We start from the raw sequence: 26,151 nt of genomic DNA on the forward strand, positions 1-26,151 counted from the left end.
GGAAACCTGTATCTTGGGTTGAACATGTGTATCTTAGGAAACCTGTATCTCACACAGATGAACAGTTTAGGCTTTGGTGAAAGATTATTCAGTACTAGCTTATAGTTTATAGATGTTGTGCAATAAAAGTGAAATTATATTGACACAGTCTTCCTGACAACATGAAAGGCAGAAGTAGGTCTCTGCTAGTGATTAAAATTTAACATGATTATTCTGAGGATTAAATTCTGCTCTCTAGATTTGAATATCTGTAAGTTGCTGGTAAGATTTATAACTCCTAGTGTGTCTGAGGATCTAGGTTGTAGAAAAATCTACAACGTCAACACAAACTGGAGATCCTATACGTTTTAAGAATTTGGTAAGTCAATAAAGTGAACATAGCATTTATATGTAAAGAATAACTTTTAAAACTGAACTCTCCCTACCACACCTTACTCTCTTTTTATACTACAGCACTTCTGTGGCATTCAGGGGAATCAGAACTTACATGGAACTGGAACATCAGCAAATGGCTCAGGACATCTAATTTATGCAGAATTGGTGCCTGTGTCATATATAGCACTGCAGACTTTATGCTTCTCTACTCAACTGTATTCTGTTCCCTGAGACCATTACATCACTCTCACAAGGCATTTATTTCATTTTTCTGGCTGAAACAGTGGGTGTAGGCAAAGCTCTGCAGGATGTTATGGGGAGATTCTAAAGGCAAGTTACTTATGACTGCAACAGATGTTGATGATTTTTAGGGAACTGCTGACTTTATATTGTGAGTCTCTTTCTCTCTTAGGGAAAAATAAGGAATTTCCAATTTCTTGCTAGCTGTAAGAACCATAAGGGCTGAACAGCCTAGCTATAAAAGTGGAACACTAAAATTCTGACAAAGAAAAATATATCTGACAAAAAAATGAAGGCACCTCAGTTCTTATAGAAAGCAAATTTTTCTCTCAATGTTTGTCACTCCACAGGTATGAATAAAGGAAGATGTAAGAAATTTAACCCTACATTTTGAAATATGTATCTCTATCATTTGATTTTAAGAAAAAGGTGAGCACAGAAGTGCAAACAGTATCAATATTTCTAGATATTATCAATCATTCCTGCTGTTAGTCTAGTATTAGTAGTATAGTGATAATAGCTATAGAAAGTTCTTATAATAAGCATATGGTTCCACTGTTATTTCTTGACAGTATAAAACTGAAGTATTTGGCTTGTGTTAGTGTGGACTCAAGACTTGAAATTTCTCTTAATCAGCTACTTAATCACTTTGTTTAACCAATTATTCTGTTATGACTGTAAATATAAAAAATTCAAAGCAATTCTAAAATTAATGAGGAAATAAGCAACTAAACTATATCAAATATTAAGATGCACAGTCTGGAGTTCAGACTGAGATATTTGTTTATTTTCAGTAACTTATTGGTTGATTGATTCATTCAGTTATTTATTGGGATATTACTATATTCTTGGCACGAATTTAGGCTCTGCAGATAAAAACATGAGTAAGACAACTATGATCCTTACTATGATGGAGCTTCGTTGTTGTTTTCGCATTCTGTGAGAAGTAGAGAAAATAAGCAGTTTCAATGACATGAAACTGAATCTTGCAGCTACGTTTGATCAAGAAGCATTTAACAAGGTGGTCCATGTCTGCCTCCTGCTTTTATGAAAGTCACAGCACACCTAGTCAAGTACTGTGGACTTCAGAGTTCATGGAAGGAGTCCCTAAGCCTGCCATTAATTATCTTCAGTGTCCACAGTAATTAGTGCCTAGCTTATTTAATAGGTATACCTGAAATAAAGAGGGACCATAAATATTTGCTGAATCAGGGAATGGATTGTCTCAACTTAGAATCAATTTGTGTAGGACCTAAACTTACTGTTTTATTACTGAGTTTAATTCTAGTTTCTCCCATTGCCTGATTTTTTTCCTTCCTTTTTAAATCACACATTCTGGTCCTAACTGTCCTTCCCCCCTCCTCCTTTTTTTTTTTTTGGTGAAACTGAAATATTGGGGTTTTGAGAAAGTTTCATTAGACATAATAAATTTCAAAATTAGCCTAAAGAAAGCCCCAGGAAGGTTAAAGGCCCCAAGAAGGAATTTTACTGTAGCCCAGAACTGTTTATTCTTTAACAAATAGTCCAGTTCTCTTTGAGGATTCATTAGATGGGGTTCTGTTTTTTAGAAACACTAGAAATTTTGTCATTCCTCCAGAGCAACATCAACAATTTGAGTTGCTATGATATGTTGGTTCAGATATGGGGTTTATTTGAAGAGATTGTATAGCATCATTAGTCAGCTTCTGACAACACTAATCTTATGAAATAGCACACACACAGTTGCAAAAGTAATTAATTAAACTGTGAAGTCAAGGACAAGGTTTTGTGTCTGTTTTATAAATGTGACCTAGTGTTTCCCTGAAAATCATTTCACTGCATCACTATATATTCTGGCAGCAACAAAATCCACATGTTTCTTTGTGAATTTGTCTGAGTCCTATTTTTCTTTATATTTTAATATCGATGCTTTATTTGAAATTATTTGGACTAAGTGAGCTTTACATTTGGCCAAGAGGCATAAGCAAAAATTCTGATAACAGAAGAGGCATGAAAACATTGAGAATGTGAATATGAATTTAGAGAAAAGAAGGCTTATAGTATGCAAGTAGACTTTATGATTGGACTAGAGAAAGTATATTGGGTAATAATTGGAAAAAAAAGTTGTAAATGACAGGTGGAATTAGAGCAGCCTGAAATTGATGTAATGAGAAACAGAAAACCATGGTTTTTTAATGAAAGGGGTGTGTGGTAATTTTTATTGAGGTGAGCCTGATGGAAGAATGCAGATTAGATTTTGTGAGGAGAGGCTGGAGAGAGAGAGAGAGATGTCGGTAGCATTTGGCGTTTTTGTAGGTAGAATATGGTAAGAACTTGTATTACTTGAGACATTGAGATGAGTCTTAAGATGGAAGAAAAATCCTTTGAAAGATAAGACAACATTTTTTTTTTGTATTTTAGTGAAAGATTGGATGTAGAGAATCAGGATGATGGAAGAGTTAAACATGTCTAGAAGAATAGTGGTATTATTGATGAAATATAATGGCTTGGCTAGTCAAGTCAGCAACATAGAGAGTTTACAGTTTGCCAGGGAATACTGTGTTAATATAGTGACCCCAGGAGACTCAGTCCAGGATGGAAGACAGGCAAGCAAACAGATACTTGTATTAAAAGTGCTGTGATTGAGGCAACTACCAAGTAGTATGACTACACAAAAAGGGGGCAAATAGCATAGCTGAGAAAATAATTAGGAAAGCTGCTTAGAAGAAGCACAATCTAATCTTTGAAACAGGCAAGAACTGACCAGATAGGAAAGATACTATAGATAGTGCTGTATGTAGAAGGAGTAGCAGGGGAGTAGGGGGAATGCGAGGACTGAAGTCTAAGTATTTATTTGTTAAGGATGATGGAGTGTTGAATGTATTGTATATTAAGGAGATTTTACTTTATTCCCTAGGGATGATCATTCAAGTAAGATTAGTTCATTTATGGATATGCCACCTTTTTATTGATGGATCAATTGTATTATAAGTACCACTTAGATAGAAATTTTGAATTTGAAGATATGACATAGATTTAAAAGTCATTAAGTAGGTAGTTGAAGCCATGTGATAGGATGAGTTCTTAAAAGGAGTGCAAAGAAGAAAGAACCATGGATTAAATAAAATCCATGGATAAAATAGATAAAACCATGATTTATTGGGGGATTGGACATCCCTAGTAAGCTTAGTCAAGGAACAGGACAGTATGAAATTTTTGTCTTAGTTTTAACACAATACAGCTAACTCTGTAGAAACTACTTGGAAACTTTTGGAAACTGAATTAGTAAACTTCCACTTTTATCTCTCCTTTCCTCATGGTGTTTTCCTTTTGAGTCTGAGATGTACAAGTATCCAAGCCCCAGTTCATGCACAGCTGTTATTGATCTTTGAGAATTAGTGATTAGGAGAAGGTTAGAGTTGAAAGAAAACTGGGGGACCTCTAGGTAAGTGGCTTTTATAATTAGGGGAAAAAACATGTTTTCTGACAATAAAATCTTAAAATAGAAGCATTTAAAAAAGTAGGTAAAATGAGTTTGCTTTCATTGGAGGTGGTGGGGTGATGGGGAGATTGTGGTTCATTGTCCCACATCAGTTAAGTTCTTTTATCACTTGTGGTAGATTCTGAGGAATCCCTCTAGAAACCTCAAACTCTATAGGGCTGCTTTTGAAAACTACTGATAGACCCCAGTGTTCTCATTTGCAGAAGCCAGCAAACTCACTCAAAGACATACAGTTAGATCCAGTTTTAGAACAAATGGTCTGCCTTCTGGGAGAGTTTCTTGCACTGTAGGAGGAACTGTTCTTCAATAATGTTACTTAGAAGGTGCATTTACTTAGAATCATTGACAGATTAATGAATATCAGATTTCTTATTTGTGCACTCCCTAAAAACACAGAATAAGGAAGAAAGGGAACACATGAGAGGGGAATGATGAGTGTTTCACTCTTCCCTGCCCTGTTAGCCCATGCCTCTTTGATAAAACCTGTTTGTTCTGCCAAGACGTATATTTCTAAGAGATGTCTTACTTTCAGGAGAAAAAAGGCAAAATAGGGAACCAGAAGCTGAGTGGGTGAAAATATAAAGGCTTTTTCCTTTTAGAAGATGAATTTTAAGGCAAGAAATAATGCAAATGACTGTGGTTGCTGTAGAAATAAAATTTACTTCTGAAATTTACTCTGTTATGGAGAGATCAGTTTAACGAAAGAGTAAATTAAGCTCAGTTTTGTCTTCTTTATATTTATGTTTAGAATCTGACCTTAGTAAAAATGGAAATTATTTTCAATAAAATCAATTTGGAGAAGTTAATTTCTTAGGGTATTCTGAGAATGGAACAATGTTTTTAATGTTTTTAGATATGGGAAGGTAATCACCTTGTTGTTTAGTCTTATACTTCTTTGGTTATTAATGTTTCAGTTCAGTTCAGTCACTCAGTTGTGTCTGACTCCTTGCGACCCCATGAACCGCAGCACGCCAGGCTTCCCTGTCCATCACCAACTCCCAGAGTCCACCCAAACCCATGTCCGTTGTGTTGGTGATGCCATCCAACCATCTCATCCTCTGTCATCCCCTTCTCCTCCTGCCCCCAATCCCTCCCAGCATCTACGTCTTTTCAAATGATTCAGCTCTTCACATCAGGTGACCAAAGTTTTGGTTTCAGCTTCAACATCAGTCCTTCCAATGAACACCCAGGACTGATCTCCTTTAGGATGGACTGGTTGGATCTCCTTGCAGTCCAAGGGACTCTCAAGAGTCTTCTCCAACACCACAGTTCAAAAGCATCAATTCTTTGGTGCTCAGCTTTCTTTACAGTCCAACTCTCACATCCATACATTACTACTGGGAAAACCATATCCTTGACTAGATGGACCTTTGTTGACAAAGTAATGTCTCTTCTTTTGAATATGCTATCTAGGTTGGTCATAACTTTCCTTCTAAGGAGTAAGTGTCTTTTAATTTCATGGCTACAGTCACCATCTGCAGTGATTTTGGAGCCCCCAAAATAAAGTCTGCCACTGTTTCCACTGTTTCCCCATCTATTTCCCATAAAATGGTGGGACCAGATGCCATGATCTTCATTTTCTGAATGTTCAGCTTTAAGCCAACTCTTTCACTTTCCTTTTTCACCTTCATCCAGAGGCTTAGTTCTTCTTCACTTTCTGCCATAAGGGTGGTGTCATCTGCATATCTGAGGCTATTGATATTTCTCCCAGCAATTTTGATTCCAGCTTGTGCTTCTTCCAGCCCAGCGTTTCTCATGATTTACTGTGGAATTATTCTGTGTCAGACACTGTGCTAGGAAATATAAGTATAACTCATTGTCCCTATGCTTGAGGCATGTGTGTGCTCAGTCATGTCAGACTCTTTGTACAGACCCATGGACTATAGCCCACCAGTCTCCTCTGCCCATGGAATTTTTCAGGCAGAAATACTGGAGTGGGTTGCCATTTCCTCCTCAAAGGATCTTCCCCGACCCAAGGACCAAACCCGTGTCTCTTGCAGCTCCTTCATTGGCAGATTCTTTACCACTCAGCCACCTAGGAAGCCCTATGCTTGAGGAGTCCACACTAACTTCAAAAAAAACAAATAGAATGTGATGTGATAATTTTGATAATATGAGATCAATACTTTGAGAGAATGAGATTTTTAAGCTTCAACAATAAGGTGGTACTTTAAGTGAATTCTGAATGATAAATAGACATTTAGAGAGTAAGATATCAGTTTTAAATGTCAATTATGAAGAAACACATAAAATCCTTTAATGTAACTTGGAAAGTGGGGAGATTGCTTTATCAGGGGATATTCTATAAATCCATAGCTGATGAAAGTGGCCCTTGGCCAAAGCAAAAAGTATAATTATGTAGGAAATAATCAGAGGTCAGTAGATAAAAGAGGTATTTCTAAACAGGGCATCTCTTTTTGGGCATGGGGATGGAGATTAGAAGGTTAATTGAATAGAGCAGGAAACTGTAAGTGAAACCAACAAATTAGAAGGTAATATTTGAGACCAGTATCTGGAATAACATTGATTTAGATTTTACATATGATTAGGTTTTATTTGTTTATCCTAGATATCTGATAATAGAAGGAGCAGGTGTGTTGAAAGAGACAAAGGTGTGATAGAAAGCAGGGTTGTGGATGGAATGGTTTTTTTTTTATTAACTGCGGTAGGGAGGAAAAATACACTGGGGGACAAGTGAAGGAAAGATAAGGATTCTGGTTGAAACATATTGAGTGTGAGGTGCCTGTGGAATATCTATGAAGAAATATAAACATTGAAACATAAATGTCCTGTTTACTCGGTTGTGAAATCAGAATGATGTATTTTGCCCTCCCTATTCCCAAGGATGTTGTAAGGCCTTAAAATAGAAATGCAATAGCATTGAAAAATAGAAAACAATGTACAATGAAAGAAAAGTTCTTTATGTTATACTTGTTTAGTCCACATTTTCTAAGGAAGAATGATAGAAAAAGCTAATAATAAATTAATTATGCATTTTAACCACTTTACTGGGTTAGACTTTACCAGAAGAGCAACAATGTCATTTGAGTGTAAGAACTCATTACTTATATAAAGACATGTTTAACTTCTTTTTCAATGTATACTGCATATTTCAAGAGTAAATTCTAATGGAGTTTGATAAAGATATTACAGATATATATTTTTATTATTTTGGTTCATATTAGGGTGGAAATAAATGAATGTCTTCTAAAGTAGCTTGGGAAACAAACAAAATATCACTGATGGCAGGAGCCTCAATTCTCTACTCAGTATGACTTTATCTATGTGTGTGTGTGTGTCTATATATATAAAATGAGTTATTTTTTTTTAATAAAATTATTTTTATTTCCTGAAGCTATTATGCATCTTAACTGCAGTAGCTTCTAGACCAAGGCAAGTGTTATACTCTTTCCTTTTGCTGTTTATGTGCTGCTGTGGTAGTTAATTTCAGAGGAGGAGTTAAATTTCATGGAGCATACTACCTCTGCTCAATTCCAGTCAGATTCTAATGGTGCTGCCGAAAAGCTGTGTTAGCATTATAAGGGAATGTCCTCCAGACGCCAGGAAATGTAGGACAGGCCTCATAATAGGAACATGGCCTGCAGATCAGGCAAGAATGTGCTCTGAAGGCTGTGTCACAAAGCAATAATTGGATTTGGCTCAGTCATAAAAAAGTCCTATTAGAGGCTTTTTGGTTTTGTTTTGAAGATTAAGGGGACAACTTAATCTTTACAACAACAACTTAATCTTGAGTTCTTATGAAGAAAAAAAATTGCTGTTAATACTAGGATGTTAATTGCTTTGCTATGATCTTAGTTTTTTGAATGTTGAGTTTAAGCCAGCTTTTTCAGTCTCTTCTTTCACCTTCTCAAGAGGCTCTTTAGTTCCTCTTCGCTTTCAGCCGTAAGGGTGGTGTCATCTACATATCTGCGGTTATTGATAGTTCTCCTGGCAGTCTTGATTCCAGCTTGTGCTTCATCCAGCCCAGCATTTTGCATGATGGACTCTGAATATAAGTTAAATAAACAGGGTGACAATATATAGCCTTGATCTACTCCTTTCCCAATTTTGAACCAGTCTGTTGTTCCATTTCCAGTTCTGTTGCTTCTTGACTGGGATACAGGTTTCACAGGAGGCAGGTAAGGTAGTCTGCTATTCCCATCTCTTTAAGAATTTCCCACAGTTTGTTGTGATCCACACTGTCAAAGGCTTTGGTGTAGTCAATAAGGAAGAAGTAGATGTTTCACTGGAATTCTCTAGCTTTTTCTGTGTTCTAACAATGTTGGCAATTTGATCTCTGTTTCCTCTGCTTTTTTTCTAAATCCAGCTTTATATCTGGATGTTCTCAGTTCATGTACTCTTGAAGCCTAGCTTGGAGGATGTTGAGGATGACCTTGCTAGCATGTGAAAGAGTGCAACTATGTGATAGTTTGAACATTTTTTTGGCATTGCCCTTTTTTGGGATTGGAATGAAAACTGACATTTTCCAGTCCTGTGGCCACTGCTGAGTTTTCCAAATTTGCTGGCATATTAAATGCAGCACTTAAAGAGCATTATCTTTTAGGATTTGAGAGAGCTCAGCTGAAATTCTATCACCTCTGCTAGCTTTGATTATAGTGATGTGTCCTAAGGCCTGCTTGACTTTGCATTCTAGGATATCTGGCTCTAGGTGAGTGATCATACCAACATGATTATCCGTGTCATTTAGATTTTTTTTTTATGGTTCTTCCATGTATTTTTGCTACCTCTTCTTAGTATCTTCTGCTTCTATTAGGTCCATACCATTTCTGTCCTTTATTGTGCCTATTTTTGTATTTTGCATGAAATGTTCCCTTGGTATCACTTGTTCCTTGGAAGAAAAGCTATGACAAATCTAGACAGCATATTAAAAAGCAGAGACATTACTTTGCCTGCCAAGGTCTGAATAGTCAAAGCTATGGTTTTTCCAGTAGTCATGTATGGATGTGAGATTTGGACCATAGAAATGGCTGGATGCCAAATCATTGATGCTTTTGAACTGTGGTATTGGAGAAGACTCTTGAGAGTCCCTTGAATAGCAAGGAGATCAAAACAGTCAATCCTAAAGGAAATCAACTCTGAATATTCATTGGAAGTACTGATGATGAAACTAAAGCTCCAATACTTTGGCCACCTGATGCAAAGAGCTGACTCAGAAAAAACCCTGATGCTGGGAAAGATTGAAAGCAGGAAGAGAAGGGAACAACAGAGGATGAGATGGTTGGATGGCATCACTGGCTCAATATACATGAGTTTGAGCAAGCTCTGGGAGATGGTGAAGGACAGGGAAGCCTGGCGTGCTGCGGTCCATGTGGTTGCAAAGTGTTGGATGCAACTGAGGAACTGAACAACAACAAATAGCTGAGGGATGTAACTTGGTACTAAACTACATAGATGAGTATGATTTACCAGCAGGTTTCTTGCAGCTCTGTTCCTGAGAACGTGTTTATATTTACCATATTGCTTCATATCTATACCTACGAGTGATGTTTTAAGATGGTTATTTTTATGAAAGTACTAGGAATGCATGACAAGGTACAAATTTATGTTCTTTCTATATTATTTTCAAGTCATGTTCAATAATAATAATTTATACTTGTAAAACTTATGTGGCAATCAGTGAACTGAGCTTCAAAGAAGGTATGTTTTCTGTCAGTGAGTTTGATATTTTGGAGACAAGGCAGACTGCAAATATGATTAAATTCTTCTAAACCTGATGAAGAGGGATATCACATAATTTTCAGGTGTGATTCAGAAAAAATCAGCCTGGTAAAGTCAGTTTGTGGAGGATTTCCTTCTGATTGGTTATGTGGTAGAGTAAACGCTTTTCTGTTCTTTGTTCAAGAGATTGCCATCAATGGAATTCATCAATTATAGTTAATAACTAAAAGTTTGGTGAAATTGGTTTTTCCTCCACAAGCTAATGTTTTCATTGTGTTTTTTTCTGGTAGAAGTTCAACAATTCAACAGAACACATTTTATTAAGCTCAGGACCTTTTCTGAAGAGTCATTGATTAGGACAAACTATCAGCTAAGAGATTTATGCTGATCTTACTCAATTTTAGAAACAACTCATTCCATGATCTAGATGTTAGTGTGGATACAGGCCACTAAGCTGAATGATATGCAGTGCCTCTGAGCCTTTCCAGAAATGATTGTTTGTAGCTATGAGAAGTCAGAGATTAAGGCTTTGTGTCATCCTATAGTATCTAAGTTATAATTACTGTTCCTTGCGTATTGTGCTAGGTAGACCACTTTATAGTAGTTTTCTCATGGTCCACTTATCATGTGATGATGGAGAGGAAAAATATGCTTTATCAATAAACTGACATTATTTTATATTGTCATATAAGAACTCAGATTGTGCATTTAGTAAAGTGCACATCATACCTACCCTGTCAAGTTAGCAAGACGCCATTTTTAAAATTTATTTATTTTTAATTGAAGGATAATTGCTTTACAGTATTATGTTGGTTTCTACCAAAAGGGTGCCATTTTTTATTCTTTTTTAAAGGACACATATTTCTAGGAGGCTTGGTTTTTAGAAACTATACAGTGTTGATGATTTTTCATATTTGTTCTAACTTGAAGGGATACTTAATTTTGCTGACAGTTGTATCCAGATTTAGCTTTTTCAGAAAATATTTGGTAATCCTGAGTGCTAAGGAGACCAGATAGGGTTTTTAAAAAATCTATTTAAGGAGAATAAAGCTAAGGAATAAATCTATTTAGGGAGAATAAAGCTAATACCATGTAAAATTTACCTTAGTAGAAAAGCAACTGGTTTCATTTGTTTATGAACATAAGTATAATTTTATATTTATGCTTTTAAAATAATTCTTCTGTTTGAAAGATTTGTACTTTTGATGGTACTTTCAGATCTGAAGACTATTTTCTTGATAGTACTAAAAATTGATTTTATGAAAATAAGATTTCATCAGAGAAAATACTATGAATTATAAAGATGAGATATATAAATATGGTGATAGGAACCATAGATAGAGATTTTGAGTTCATGATAAATATTATCACAAACTTATCACTATATGAAATGTTGCATATGGAAACTCACTATTTTCTTTCTTTTTATCTCTACATTTTGGTAATGCTCTGACACACCGGCATTTTCTGAATGCATAGATATAAGTGCATGTGCAAGTAGTAAGTATTATGATTCAAGCTCCACAAAAACAAACGTCACACAAACACAGTCAGACCATGATCATATTATTATTTAAATGACATAGAAGTTTGTTAATGATCTGGTTAATTCAGAAAAATACCAGTTAAACAGTTCACTTAGAATTAAAACTTTCTGAGCTTGGATTTCTTTACTGATTGAATAACAAGTATGATTTTAAAACAGTCAATGTTTCCCTCATAAAATTCATTTGTTGGACATTAAAAAAAAAAAAAACAGTGATTAGAATAAGTTCTTATTTATTTCAGGCACAAACTGATAATTTATTAAGAAAACACTTTTAAACTAAGTGTTTAATGCAAATCACACTTTTAAACCTATATTACCCCCATTGCAGTGACAGTAGTAAAATCTGTGCTTGCTCTAGCAGCACATACACTATAATTGGATATGGTGATGAACTCTTCCATAGAAAACAATAAAGTGCTTTACAAGCCGTACATCTCACAAAAAAGCTGTGAACATCCAGGTTTTGAATTTACATTGTATCATATTACATTATTTCCTTGAAAGTAATGGAGACCCAGATATCCACTAGAGGCCATCTACTAAAAATTCATTCATTTCTGAAATTGACTTTCTTCATACAAACTCTTGATGTACAAAATATTGGCTTAATATTTTTGTAGTGTGTGTACAATGACAAGTGAGTCCCCTAAATTTTCTAACTCTCAAAAGCAGAGGAGAACATATGTAAGTGTTTCAAAGAGAAGACAGCATTGCAAAAGAACACAGAATGGTCATTAAATCATGCTAATATCTTTTTGTAGGTTAAAAAAAATTGTTAAATTTTAACAATTTCAAGATTGAGTTTTTCATCCTAAAATGTTGATGGTAAGATATTTGAGAATGATATTTTACTTGTGACATTTGAAGTGAATTACTCTTTAAGAATTATTTCTTTATACAATGCCTTATCTGATTTATTATATCTTTACTTTACAAAGGAAATGATGATATTATGTATATGTGAAACTAAACATTTACAACAATTTAAGTTATATATTGTTTATTATAGAATATACTTTTTAAATTGTAAAACCAACCCACACTGGTTTCCATAAAACTGCCTTAAGTATGAAGAAAGTACATCCAAAAACCATGACATGTTTCATATATATTGATTATATGTTTTTGGTGTGATTAACATAAGATATTATTAAAGCTCTGTTTTTTTTATTACACCACTTCTGCACACAATGAATCAGGGTAACAAGGGGTTGTCTTCTCATCTTGTGTTCTGAATTGATTATTTAAACATTTAAACCACTTGGGCAACTCCCAAGTTTTCCCACAATTTTCTTTTGTACAAATCTTGCCAACAGCTCTTCAGAATTTATAAGTCTAGATGACATTACAAAAATTTAATCTTAAGAGTTTTCATATGTGCTTCATGTATTTTTAGAATCCTGATATAAGGAGTTAATTATTGCCAGTTGTATGTAAAATTTAAGTTAAAACATTGATATACTTAATTATATAAGAACAAAATTTGAATGTGTAATAAATGAGTAGAGTCCAGTCCAGTTGTGACCATGCTGCATCTTTGCAAGCAACTATATGGGTTGCTCCCAGTGGAGTGAACAGAGTAGCTCATCCTTACTGAATCAGTTTTAGGATTCCATGTCAGTGATCCAATAAACTTGGGGTAAAATAAAGAATCTATGTAAGAGATCTGGCTTGATTTTCTTTTTAGTTTATAATGCTTATGTAAAGGAGTAGGTTGAGAAGATACTTCTTTCTTGACCACTCTCGAAAAGTGACCCATAATGATTACTGAGATTAAACTTCAGTGTATTTTATAAAAAAATATTACTTACTTTCACAGAAGTGAAGAGATACAATTGCACAATGGTGGTTACAATGGTAGAAATACGTATTGCCAATAAAGTGTTAGCAAGAGATTTAAAAATGACTGTACAGCACCGCATCAGAGAATCGTATAACAGCAAAATGATTAATATTATTTTCTCATATAAATAAGATCTTTAAATCTGTTTTAGAAATAAATGAGGGGAAAGTGTTTTTTCCCCTAATTCCTACCAAAATATTTTCTGATGTGGAGCAAAACACAGTAAAAAATGACAGATTTAAAAAAAAAAAAAAGACATTCATGCATTTAAGCCACCATTAATTTCTGACTCTAATATAAGGCAGATCATTAATCTTTTGTAAAAGTATGACTTTAGCCACTTAAGCTCTTTTAGTGCTTTTCATGACAAGGACATGATAGGCCTTGTAAATTAAGAAGTTAAGATGTGTTTCCAACAGGTTAATTTATACAAGTTCAGATGTTTTTTGAAACACCAACTTTATAATAAAATAACGCTTTGGAGAAATGATGAAAGTTATAATAAAGAGAAAACAGAAGGGGTCCTATAGAGTTGATCACAAATGACACTGTTTAGATTGATGACAACAAATTACATTTGCTTATGTGTCATCCTCAGTCTTAATGATGTGGAAAAGGGTGACATTGAACAGGACCTGGTGACCATTGTTCCAGGCATACAGAGCTCTATCTCTTGCATTGTAGTCAAGCATGGATATGTGAAAGTATTGGTTATGAAAGGGAATGTCCGTGTACTCATATGTGGAGGTTTTGGTGGAATAGGAATAATACACCTTGGCTCCAGTTAAGTGGGAGTTGGTGACATACAGTGTCCCACAGATCATGAAGGATTCCCCTGCACTTCTCTTGGGATAGCCAGTGTTCCAGCTCTTCATCACCTCCAGTGTATCTTGGTTAAGTTGGCTGATGACAATATTGCCTGCATTCTGGTTAGTTGCATACACAGCCCACAGCCCGATTTCATCAGCCATTAAGTCGATGTCAGAGAACCCACCCCATGTGTAAGGATAAACGTTGTGAAAACCAGCATATTCCAGGCTTCGTTGGGCAAGCACTCTCCCCAAATCAAAGCTGTATTTGATGATGATGTTACTCTGATACTTGTTAAAATAGAGTGAGCCATTGTAGACAACATGGTTAGTTCCTGCCCATTTGAAAGGGAGGTTGTATGTTCTTGATTCAGCCCCACTGACAAAGTCAGCAATTGATTTGTACTCACGGACAATTTTATTGTTGGTATAACTGTCCATGTACCAAACCTGGAAAAAAGGGGGAAAATGGAATAATTAAATTATATACGTTTTTGAGAATTCCAAAATAAAGACACTAAGAATCAGGACATATTACTATTGTTATTCTCAGGCTCTGGAATGTTCTCTTTCTACTTACCTGCTGCAGTGTGATAGTACTGCAGACTTTGACAAAAAACAGGGGCATGGCCTATATGGAAAGGAACAATGTACTGCCTTGAAATCGATTTGTTTTTTTGTCCTTTCTTTTTTTATTGTTTTTAAAATTTTTGATCATTTGGTGCTTATCACTGAGTGAACCATATATCAATGCAAAACACATCACTTTGTTCATTTACCTGATCAACTTGATTAGTGATAATTGCAAAAATCATCACATTTGGAAAATTTATTTATTCCACCCCTTGCTGTGAAAAATGTATGGTCTACTTTTGTACATTCAACTTATTTTCCCTTTATGGACACCACAGAACCTTCTAGTAATAATTGTTCATTGGATCATCCTATAGGTACAAGCACCTTTTAATGAAATAATTTTACTAATTAAGCTACTAAACTTAATTGGATATAATTTGTTTGGATATAACTCTTGAGAATCCTAATGTATACTGAGTTCAGTAATAGAACATTAATAGAACCACAGTATGTTTCTAATATATTGATTTTCTTAATATGGATATTGCCAAATACCCGTAAAGTTTCAGCAATGTTTTCTTTAAAATTACCCCTAGATTCTAGGAATATGTGGCTTGTTTAGTGAATTGGTTAACTCTTGAGATTTTTACTTATTTAGTGTTTTTTTTTTTTTTTTTTTTTACACTAAGGAGCAAATTATAGGAGTATAGGGAGAATTTTGTCCACTTATAATTAGCTCTTTAAAAGCATAAAACAGGTTTAAAACCAATAAAAATTAGGCTCACTATACTGATAAATTATAGGATAGAACATTTTACTAAAGTAAGTTTGACATATATCTGTAGATATGTTAATATTATCAAACTGAAAATATTTGCAAACAGTAAGTATAGTACTTTTCAAGTAGAAATTGATGTCCTTGAAAACAAGTGAATAATCTAGTAGACATAAAATTTAATAAAACATAATTCTAAGCAAAGGTATTTGAGGAAGCAACATACTCTGTTATTTTTCTCAGATGCTAAAGGATCTGTCATCCAAGCACCAAATCGGGTTCCAGATGTCTTGACTGTAATTGGGCCTGTGATTTTCATCAGTTTGCCACAGGCTGAAAATAGAGTAATATAAACATGTTGGGTGAAAATGGCCAATGATTCCAACACACATATTTACACCAACAGCAAAGAAACGAATCCTAAAACAAAACAAAGAGAATTAATATCATTTATTCTAAATAAATGATCATTCATGTTGGGTGCTAAGATTTAACTATAATTTGAATCATAAGTAGTGGCTTTTTCAGTGCTGTAAATCCAAAGTGTGGAGTTTTAAAATGAGAAATTATTTCTATAATCTGGACAGAAATAAATGAAGAAAGTCATTTTACCAATTCAGCTGCTGTTTCTAAGTAGTCAGAAAAGTTAAACTATCCATGGACCTGTTTACCTGATCTTCAGCTCAGCTTCTCCTCACCTCACCCTCTCTTCATGCTTTGAGACTTTGGACTACTTTTATAAGCCAGAAAGAATTCTATAAGCTGATTTTCAGTTTCTACTGGTAAATGAGCAGCTCCTGTGAAAGTTATTTTTATAGAATATAATAATAACACTGTAATCACAGTCTGCCTGAATGAGGTAAAGTTTTAAAGGGTAAAATGCCTTTAGGTCTGGTAGAGCAGCCCTAAGCTTTAGTAGAAGGGGAAAAAAAAAAAAAAAATCCCTCAAAACTCAAGCCCTCAGACCCTGTAGTCCCATGCCATGAAAGATACAGAGTATAAATTGATATAATAAATGATACAAAATAATGACTGCTGAAAAATTATAGTTTTTATCACTCTAGTTATGAATAAAATCTTAGGAAGAGCTTAGACATCATAAGTGCCAAAGTCTAAATGAAAAAGGAACCCAGGCATTTTGTGAATTTTTTTTTTAACAGCAAAATTTAAAAGTAATTTATCATACACATTCTGAGTGTCTATCAATGTTGACTTTGGTCTAAACAAAAAATATTTCCTATTCATTTATACCACTTTTTCCTTTCTGTTCTTTTTTTTCCACTTAAAAAATTGTTCTAAATGGCCCATGCTGCTTATCCACCTCTGCCTGTCCTTAGAATTGATAAAATTCTCCTTAGTAGCTGTTGGTTCCTGTGTGTTTGGAAAGAAAAGAACAGATCCCCAAAACAAATAAAGGGCAAAACTAATTGTAGCTTTGGGCTTATCCTGGCTAATTTTTCTCTATGTATGTTAATCATAAGAATAATTTATAACTGGCAGAATACTAAGCATGCAGCTAGAAAGATGATAAATGCTAACATTATATTTTGTTCTATTACTTTATTGATAACTACACAGTAAGTAATCTCCAGCTTTTTATAAAGTCTAAGCGCAGGAGCAGCCAAGAGGAGCTACCCACCGCCCGAGGCCAGGGACAGCGGCCCAGGCGAGCAACCCCACACCCAAGGAGCAGTGGCTGCGCAGGCGCAGGAGGGCCCAGAGGAGCTATTCCACGTTCAAGGTCAGGAGGGGGGCGGTGAGGAGATACCTCTCATCCAAGGTAAGGAGCAGCGGCTGCGCTTTGCTGGAGCAGCCATGAAGAGATACCCCACGACCAAGGTAAGAGAAACCCAAGTAAGACGGTAGGTGTTGCAAGAGGGCATCAAGGTAGACACACTGAAACCATACTCACAGAAAACTAGTCAATCTAATCACACTAGGACCACAGCCTTGTCTAACTCAATGAAACTAAGCCATGCCCGTGAGGCAACCCAAGATGGGTGGGATATGGTGGAGAGGTCTGACAGAATGTGGTCCACTGGAGAAGGCAATGGCAAACCACTTCAGTATTCTTGCCTTGAGAACCCCATGAACAGTATGAAAAGGCAAAATGATAGGCTATTGAAAGAGGAATTCCCCAGGTGAGTAGGTGTCCAATATGCTACTGGAGATCAGTGGAGAAATAACTCCAGAAAGAATGAAGGGATGGAGCCAAAGCAAAAACAATACCCAGTTGTGGATGTGACTGGTGATAGAAGCAAGGTCAGATGCTGTAAAGAGCAATACTGCATAGGAACCTGGAATGTCAGGTCCATGAATCAAGGCAAGTTGGAAGTAGTCAAACAGGAAATGGCAAGAGTGAACGTCGACATTCTAGGAATCAGCAAACTAAAATGGACTGGAATGGGTGAATTTAACTCAGATGACCATTATGTCTACTACTGTGGGCAAGAATCCCTTAGAAGAAATGAGGTAGCCATCGTGGTCAACAAAAGTCTGAAATGCAGTACTTGGATACAATCTCAAAAATGACAGAATGATCTCTGTTCATCTCCAAGGCAAACCATTCAATATCACAGTAATCCAAGTCTATGCCCCAACCAGTAACACTGAAGAAGCTGAAGTTGAACGGTTCTATGAAGACCTAAAGACCTTTTAGAACTAACACCCAAAAAAGATGTCCTTTTCATTATAGGGGACTGGAGTGCAAAAGTAGGAAGTCAAGAAACACCTGGAGTAACAGGCAAATTTGGCCTTGGAATACGGAATGAAGCAGGGCAAAGACTGATAGAGTTTTGCCAGGAAAATGCACTGGTCATAGCAAACACCCTCTTCCAACAACACAAGAGAAGACTCTACACATAGACATCACCAGATGGTCAACACCGAAATCAGATTGATTATATTCTTAGCAGCCAAAGATGGAGAAGCTCTATACAGTCAAAAAACAAGACCAGGAGCTGACTGTGGCTCAGACCATGAACTCCTTATTGCCAAATTCAGACTTAAATTGGATAAAGTAGGGAAAACCACTAGACCATTCAGGTATGACCTAAATCAAATCCCTTATGATTATACAGTGGAAGTGAGAAATAGATTTAAGGGCCTAGATCTGATAGATAGAGTGCCTGATGAACTATGGACAGAGGTTCATGACATTGTACAAGAGACAGGGATCAAGACCATCCCCACGGAAAAGAAATGCAAAAAAGCTAAATGGCTGTCTGGGGAGGCCTTACAAATAGCTGTGAAAAGAAGAGAAGTGAAAAGCAAAGGAGAAAAGGAAAGATATAAGCATCTGAATGCAGAGTTCTAAAGAACAGCAAGAAGAGATAAGAAAGACTTCTTCAGTGATCAATGCAAAGAAATAGAGGAAAACAACAGAATGGGAAAGCCTAGAGATCTCTTCAAGAAAATTAGAGATACCAAGGGAACATTTCATGCAAAGATGGGCTCGATAAAGGACAGAAATGGTATGGACCTAACAGAAGCAGAAGATATTAAGAAGAGGTGGCAGGAATACACAGAAGAACTGTACACAAAAGATCTTCATAACCAAGATAATCATGATGGTGTCATCACTGACCTAGAGCCAGACATCCTGGAATGTGAAGTCAAGTGGGCCTTAGAAAGCATCACTACAGACAAAGATAGTGGAGGTGATGGAATTCTAGTGGAGCTATTTCAAATCCTGAAAGATGATGCTGTGAAAGTGCTGCACTCAATATGCCAGCACATTTGGAAAACTCAGCAGTGGCCACAGGACTGGAAAAGGTCAGTTTTCATTTCAATCCCAAAGAAAGGCAATGCCAAAGAATGCTCAAACTACCACACAATTGCACTCATCTCACACTCTAGTCAAGTAATGCTCAAAATTCTTCAAGCCAGGCTTCAGCAGTATGTGAACTATGAACTTCCAGATGTTCAAGATGGTTTTAGAAAAGGCAGAGGAACCACAGACCAAATTGCCAACATCTGCTGGATCATCGAAAAAGCAAGAGAATTCCAGAAAAACATCTATTTCTGCTTTATTGACTACGCCAAAGTCTTTGACTGTGTGGATCACAAAAACTGTGGAAAATTCTGAAAGAGATGGGAATACCAGACCACCTGACCTGCCTCTTGAGAAACTTGTATGCAGGTCAGGAAGCAACAGTTAGAAGTGGACATGGAACAACAGACTGGTTCCAAATAGGAAAAGGAGTACGTCAAGGCTGTATATTGTCACCCTGTTTATTTAACTTATATGCAGAGTACATCGTGAGAAACGCTGGGCTGGAAGAAGCACAGGCTGGAATCAAGATTGCCAGGAGAAATATCAATAACCTCAGATATGCAGATGACACCACCCTTATGGCAGAAAGTGAAGAGGAACTAAAAAGCCTCTTGATGAAAGTGAAAGAAGAGAGTGAAAAAGTTGGCTTAAAGCTTAACATTCAGAAAACGAAGATCATGGCATCTGGTCCCATCACTTCATGACAAATAGATGGGGAAACAGTGGAAACAGTGTCAGACTTTATTTTTTTGGGCTCCAAAATCACTACAGATGGTGATGGCAGCCATGAAATTAAAAGACGCTTATTCCTTGGAAGGAAAGTTATGACCAACCTAGATTGCATATTGAAAAGCAGAGAAATTACTTTGCCAACAAAGATCTGTCTAGTCAAGGCTATGGTTTTTCCTGTGGTCATGTATGGATGTGAGAGTTGGACTATAAAGAAAGCTGAGCGCCGAAGAATTGATGCTTTTGAACTGTGGTGTTGGAGAAGATTCTTAAGAGTCCCTTGGACTGCAAGGAGGTCCAACCAGTCCATTCTAAAGGAGATCTGCCCTGGGATATCTTTGGAAGGAATGATGTTAAAGCTGAAACTCCAGTACTTTGGCCACCTCATGTGAAGAGTTGACTCACTGCAAAAAACTCTGATGCTCGGAGGGATTGGGGGCAGGAAGAGAAGGGGACGACAGAGGATGAGATGGCTTGATGGCATCACTGACTTGATGGACGTGAGTCTGAGTGAACTCCGGGAGTTGGCGATGGACAGGGAGGCCTGGCGTGCTGTGATTCATGGGATTGCAGAAGTCGGACATGACTGAGTGACTGAACTGAACTGAACTGAAGCTGAAAATATTTCTTCTCTCTCTTATTTTTTTTAGAAAACTAGCTGTGATAGCATCTTTGTACATTTTATATAAATGAGTTACTTTATAATTTCCCAAGACTGGATAAACTGAGCCAATCAGAAGTCAAGTGGCATTATCTATATTGAATAGCAAGATTGTTGGTTAAACCTATTAGCTCAAGTTGGTATAAACTCATGAACAGTATGTGAGTAAAATGTATCAGTTTGAACTAGAAAAAGGTAAATATATCCTGGGTTGTGTTGTGCTTATTCGTGTCTAACTCTTTGCAACCCCATGGGCCATAGCCGGCCAGGCTCCTATGTCCATGACATTTTCCTGTCAAGAATACTGGAGTGGGTTGTCATCTCCTACTCCAGGGGATCTTCCTGACCAAGGGAATGAACCCAGGTCTCCTGCATTGCAGGCAGATTCTTTACCATGGCACCATGTGGTAAGCCCCAAATGTATCCTGAAAGAGTATAAGTTGAATGTATTCTCTGAATGCACTCAATAAGTGAAAGCTATATACTCTTTAATGGTGGCTTACATAAATATTTGTAAATGCACAGATGACAAAAGTGCATGAAAATTTAAAGTATACGTACGTTGAGATAAAAAGACATCCCTTTTACTAAGAAAACACCACAAGTAAAATATGTGGCTTCCTCCTTAGGTGTGAACAATAAATTATTTCATTGAACAAAATATAAATATCAAATGTAGGTGAAATATGAAAAGTAACTGACATGGATGATAGTGCTTTTATTGCCTTTATTTTGCAAGATCTCATCAAAATGATGGTAAAGAAGTAAAATGTGGGGGTGGGGGTCAAAGCAAAGAGAATGGTACCAAAGCCTTGAGAGGAGAAGAAATTTTTAACAGATTTCTAGAAGGCAGAAAGTGATGGAGAATGGTAATTAATTAAAGGTGTAGGATTAAATGAGATGCAATCATGTCTATGCAAAGCAGATAAGAGCTGAGGATGGAGCTGCTCCGCTTTGAAGAAAAGTAAGGGACTCAGCATCTAAGAGCACTCAAAATGTCAGTGCAGGAAGATCCTGAACTCACCTTCTTCCATGGATACAGCAAGTCTGCAACTACATATGGAATAGTTCCAATGGAGTATTACTCCCTTGGAAAGGGATCTGAAAGCTGAATCAACAGAGCCTCCACAACAAAGGGGACAGCATTGAGGTGGGAGAAGAGGCAGAGGTGGGCCTCTTGACAAGAGAAAAACAAAGCACCAGATTAAAAAGTTCATGGACCATAGGTGAAGAGGATCCACTTCCTGATCTTTAAGCATCTTCTGGAGATGGGTAAAGCAATTGGAATACTACCTGTGGACTGAGACACCCGTGGGAGCAATTTTGCAATCTCAGGCCACCTTGCTGAGGCCAATGCTGGTGGTTGCCATTTTGAAATTCTTCCTCTAACTTGTTAGTGCCAGTGGGTACAGAGGAGGTGACTGTTGCTTTTCATTCTAGACATACACGTACAATATTGAATTATAATTTAAAAAGTTAATATAGTTGCAAAAACTTAAAAGTGGACATTAAAAAAGCAAAAGTCACATTTATATACTGCCTATTGAAAAATCATTCCCAGATTTTTATTTGCCATGCTTCCTTGCAGGTCTAGGAGGTAGTTGGAAATTGAAGATGCAAATAGTCTCCAGAATTGGAAGCTGTGAATCCTCTGCATTTTAATTTGATTTCAGTACTGTAAGCACTAGAGTGAAATTGTGTTCTCTAAACTTCTTGCTCTGTTGTACAATTAATAATGCAATCTCTCTCTCTTCAGTTTTTTTATCTTAAAAAGGTAGAATCCATATTATGAATTTTAACATTCATCAGTCACTTCATATAGGTGTTAAGATAAGCTAGTAAGTGATAACATTGGTTACTACATTTGCAGGAGCTGTACTAAAAGGTACTGATCATGTGATTCTAGTAGAATTGTTTTTTGTTTCAGAATAGTAAGTGATTATGACCTTGGAATAATATGCGGCTATTGAATATCTTTCTCTATAGAAGGAATAATTAGATTAAAAGGTCTTAAAAAATATCTTTCAAAGGTAAATAACATTACATGATCATTAAAAAGTAGATACAAAGAATCTCAGATGCCATTTTAAATTAGTTCTGGAGATAGATCAATATAATGTACCACATATGAAACATAAAGTAGGATAATGTTCACCCCCACAAAACTTTATACCCAGAGGAAATAACCAAATGGTAACACAATCAATAATAAATTATGATGATGTCAGACTGTTTTGATACTGAAAGTGAATAGAGATTTTGTAGTTACAAAGTTTAATATAACATTTTAGATGGACAGACCATAAAGTTACACCCCAAACTGGGGTTTTTAACCTGTCTTCTCAGCAAAATTGACCTGGTTGCCGTAGGGGGCCTCCAGTGTCTGAAGACTGAAATATAGCTTGGACAAAGCAAGAAGATGCAAAGCTCATATTTCCTTCAGTCATACACATACTTTAGATGTTAAGTTGTTTTCTGGGCTTAATGCTTTTTGGGACTAAGATTCTCACTATGAATCTTATGAATCAACATTTCTAGAAACATAACACTTTGGTGGTTTGGGGTATCTTGGCTTCTGAAGTGTTTGGCTCTACCCCAGTATTGTATCTATATGGCAAAGAGATACTGCTAAGCCTTATATTGTTTAGACCAGGAAATTAAGAAAGAAATTACACCAGAGGTTAAAAGCTTCTAAACCTCAACTAAAAATGACTTTGCTTTCCTCTTGCAGCAGTAGGATTTTCCTCTGACGTATGATAGAGGGTGAAATAAATAGTTATGATTTAAATGTGAAATAAGTATTTTTAAGCAACCATTTACTGAGAATTTACTATGTACCAGGACTGTGCTAGATACTGAGGGCATAAGGTGAACAGGAAGACAAAATAGGTTCATAGGTTCTAGCTTCTCAAAATATGATTGTTTACATGCTACCCTTTCTGTTCCTCTTCTTTTCCTTTTTTGAATTCCACTGGCAAGGAAAGTTAAGTAGAGTTTATTTCAGACCAAAACTATTTGGAGAAAAAAAAAATATGTAGCATTGAGTGCCCTAAATATCTGTTGATGATAAATAAAATTTATAGAAATTCAGCCCTGGGTACTGAACTATATAATAACACTTCTTTCATTAACACAGCCTTCTTAGATACTAGAAATTTATCTCATTTTAAGCCACATTTAACTGTACTCTTCTTCAGAACATACCCATGAATGGTCAAACATAGAAACAAGCAAATTCAACTAATCTCCCATGTTTTGTTTTCTGTAAAAAATGAAGGTGAGAGTCTTGAAAGGATAAGTTCAATGGAGTTATATTTGTCTAACAACATGGAGTTATTATGTCTAACAACACTTGATAAGGGTAGTGGTCTTATCTGTGTGAAAGTAACTTATGTCTATTATCTAGTAAATCAATATAAATTTACAAACATTTAACTCTGGGAGATTTCAGTGAATAGGTTTATAAGTTAGATGAAAAGCATTTTCAAAATATGCCTGTGAATCTGTGTTACCTCTGGTTTCAAATAAAAATGTTTTGTATTTAATCTGGCCAGGGAAGATCCTATAAATCCTTAAGAACTTTGTGTTTTGTGTACTTTGATTTTTCTCTGTATATCTTTCTGGTACCATTGTCTTTGTCTTTCCAGTACCATTCGGAATTTGATCTCAGCCCACCATAAGTTTTAATCCCAAAGTGACAGCCTTTCAGTAAACCAGTTGTTGTAATATTAATGTAAAAAGTACACTTGAAGTGAAGAATTCACTTTTGTTTTGTTGAACAAAGCTAGTGGAGGTGATGGAATTCCAGTTGAGCTATTCCAAATCCTAAAAGATGATGCTGTGAAAGTGCTGCACTTGTATGCCAGCAAATCTGGAAAATTCAGCAGTGGCCACAGGACTGGAAAATGTATTTTCATCCCAGTCCCAAAGAAAGGCAATGATAAAGAATGTTCAAACAACCACACAATTGCACTCCTCTCACAGGCTAGCAAAGTAATGCTCAAAATTCTCCAAGCCAGACTTCAGCAGTATGTAAACCATGAACTTCCAGAATTTCAAGCTGGATTTAGAAAAAGCAGAGGAACCAGAGATCAAATTGCCAACATCCGTTGGATCGTTGACAAAGCAAGAGAGTTCCAGATGCCAAAGCCTTTGACTATGTGGATCACAAAAAGCTATGGAAAATTCTTCAAGAGATGGGAATACCAGAGCTCCTTACTGCCTCCTGAGAAATCTGTATGAAAGTCAAGAAGCAACAGTTAGAACTAGACATGAAACAACAGACTGGTTCCAAATTGGGAAAAGCATACGTCAAGGCTGTATATTGTCACCCTGCTTATTTGACTTATATGCAGAGTACATCATGTGAAATGCTGGGCTGGATGAATCACAAGCTGGAATCAAGACTGCCTTGCTGGGAGAAAGATCAATAACCTCAGATATGCAGATGACCCCATACTTATTGCAGAAAGTGAAGAAGAACTAAAGAGCCTCTTGAAAGTGAAAGAAGAGAGTGAAAAAGTTGGCTTAAAACTCAACATTCATAAAACTAAGATCATGGCATCTGGTCCCATCACTCCATGGCAAATAGATGGGGAAACAGTGACAGACTTTATTTTGGGGGGCTCAAAAATCACTGCAGATGGTGACAGCATCCATGGAATTAAAAGACACTTATTCCTTGGAAGAAAAATTCAGTTCAGTTCAGTATCTCAGTCGCGTCTGACTCATGAATTGCAGCATGCCAGGCCTCCCTGTCCATCACCATCTCGTGGAGTTCACTCAGACTCATGTCCATCAAGTCAGTGATGCCATCCAGTCATCTCATCCTCTGTCATCCCCTTCTTCTCCTGCCCCCAATCCCTCCCAGCATCAGAGTCTTTTCCAATGAGTCAACTCTTCACATGAGGTGGCCAAAGTACTGGAGTTTCAGCTTTAGCATCATTCCTTCCAAAGAAATCCCAGGGCTGATCTTCAGAATGGACTGGTTGGATCTCCTTGCAGTCCAAGGGACTCTCAAAAGTCTTCTCCAACACCACAGTTCAAAAGCATCAGTTCTTCGGCGCTCAGCTTTCTTCACAGTCCAAATCTCACGTCCATACATGACCACTGGAAAAACCATAGCTTTGACTAGATGGACCTTTGTTGGCAAAGTAATGTCTCTGCTTTTCAGACCAACCTAAACAGCATATTAAAAAGCAGAGACATTACTTTGCCAACAAAGGTTAGTCTAGTCAAGGCTATGGTTTTTCCAGTAGTTATGTATGGACATGAGAGTTGGACTATAAAGAAAGATGAGCATGGAACAATTGCTGCTTTTGAACTGTGGTGTTGGGGAAGACTCTTGAAAGTCCCTTAGACTGCAAGGGGATCCAACCAGTCCATCAAAAAGGAAATCAGTCCTAAATATTTATTGCAAGAACTGATGCTGGAGCTGAAACTCCAATACTTTGGCCACCTGATACAAAGAACTGACTCCCTGGAAAACACCCTGATGCTGGGAAAGATTGAAGGCCGGAGGACAAGGGTATGACAGAGGATGAGATGGTTGGATGGCATTACCTTCACGATGGACATGAGTTTGAGTAAGCTCTGGGAATTGGTGATAGACAGGGAAGCCTGGCATGCTGCCGTCCATGGGGTCACAAAGAATTGGACC

The 26,151-nt window shown here is 36.6% G+C and overlaps 1 protein-coding gene across 3 annotated transcripts in view; it reads right to left on the minus strand.

Annotated features, from left to right (window-relative positions):
* Positions 1-11,339: 11,339 nt before the first annotated feature.
* OLFM3 (olfactomedin 3) overlaps positions 11,340-26,151 on the minus strand; it is a 224,549-nt gene continuing 209,737 nt past the window's right edge. For all 3 annotated transcript variants that reach the window (XM_086391494.1, XM_086391495.1, XM_086391493.1), the window contains 2 exons: positions 15,554-15,660; positions 11,340-14,426 (listed from right to left, as the gene is read on the minus strand). In XM_086391494.1, the coding sequence (XP_086247620.1) occupies positions 13,749-14,426; positions 15,554-15,660 (785 nt within the window). In that variant the 3' untranslated portion in view covers positions 11,340-13,748. The remainder of the gene's footprint in view (positions 14,427-15,553; positions 15,661-26,151) is intronic.

The sequence above is a fragment of the Bos grunniens genome, chromosome 3 (genome assembly GCF_055505025.1).
Source record: "Bos grunniens cultivar Pamir isolate PY7600 chromosome 3, Bosgru_T2T1.0, whole genome shotgun sequence".
Classification (NCBI taxonomy): domain Eukaryota; kingdom Metazoa; phylum Chordata; class Mammalia; order Artiodactyla; family Bovidae; genus Bos; species Bos grunniens.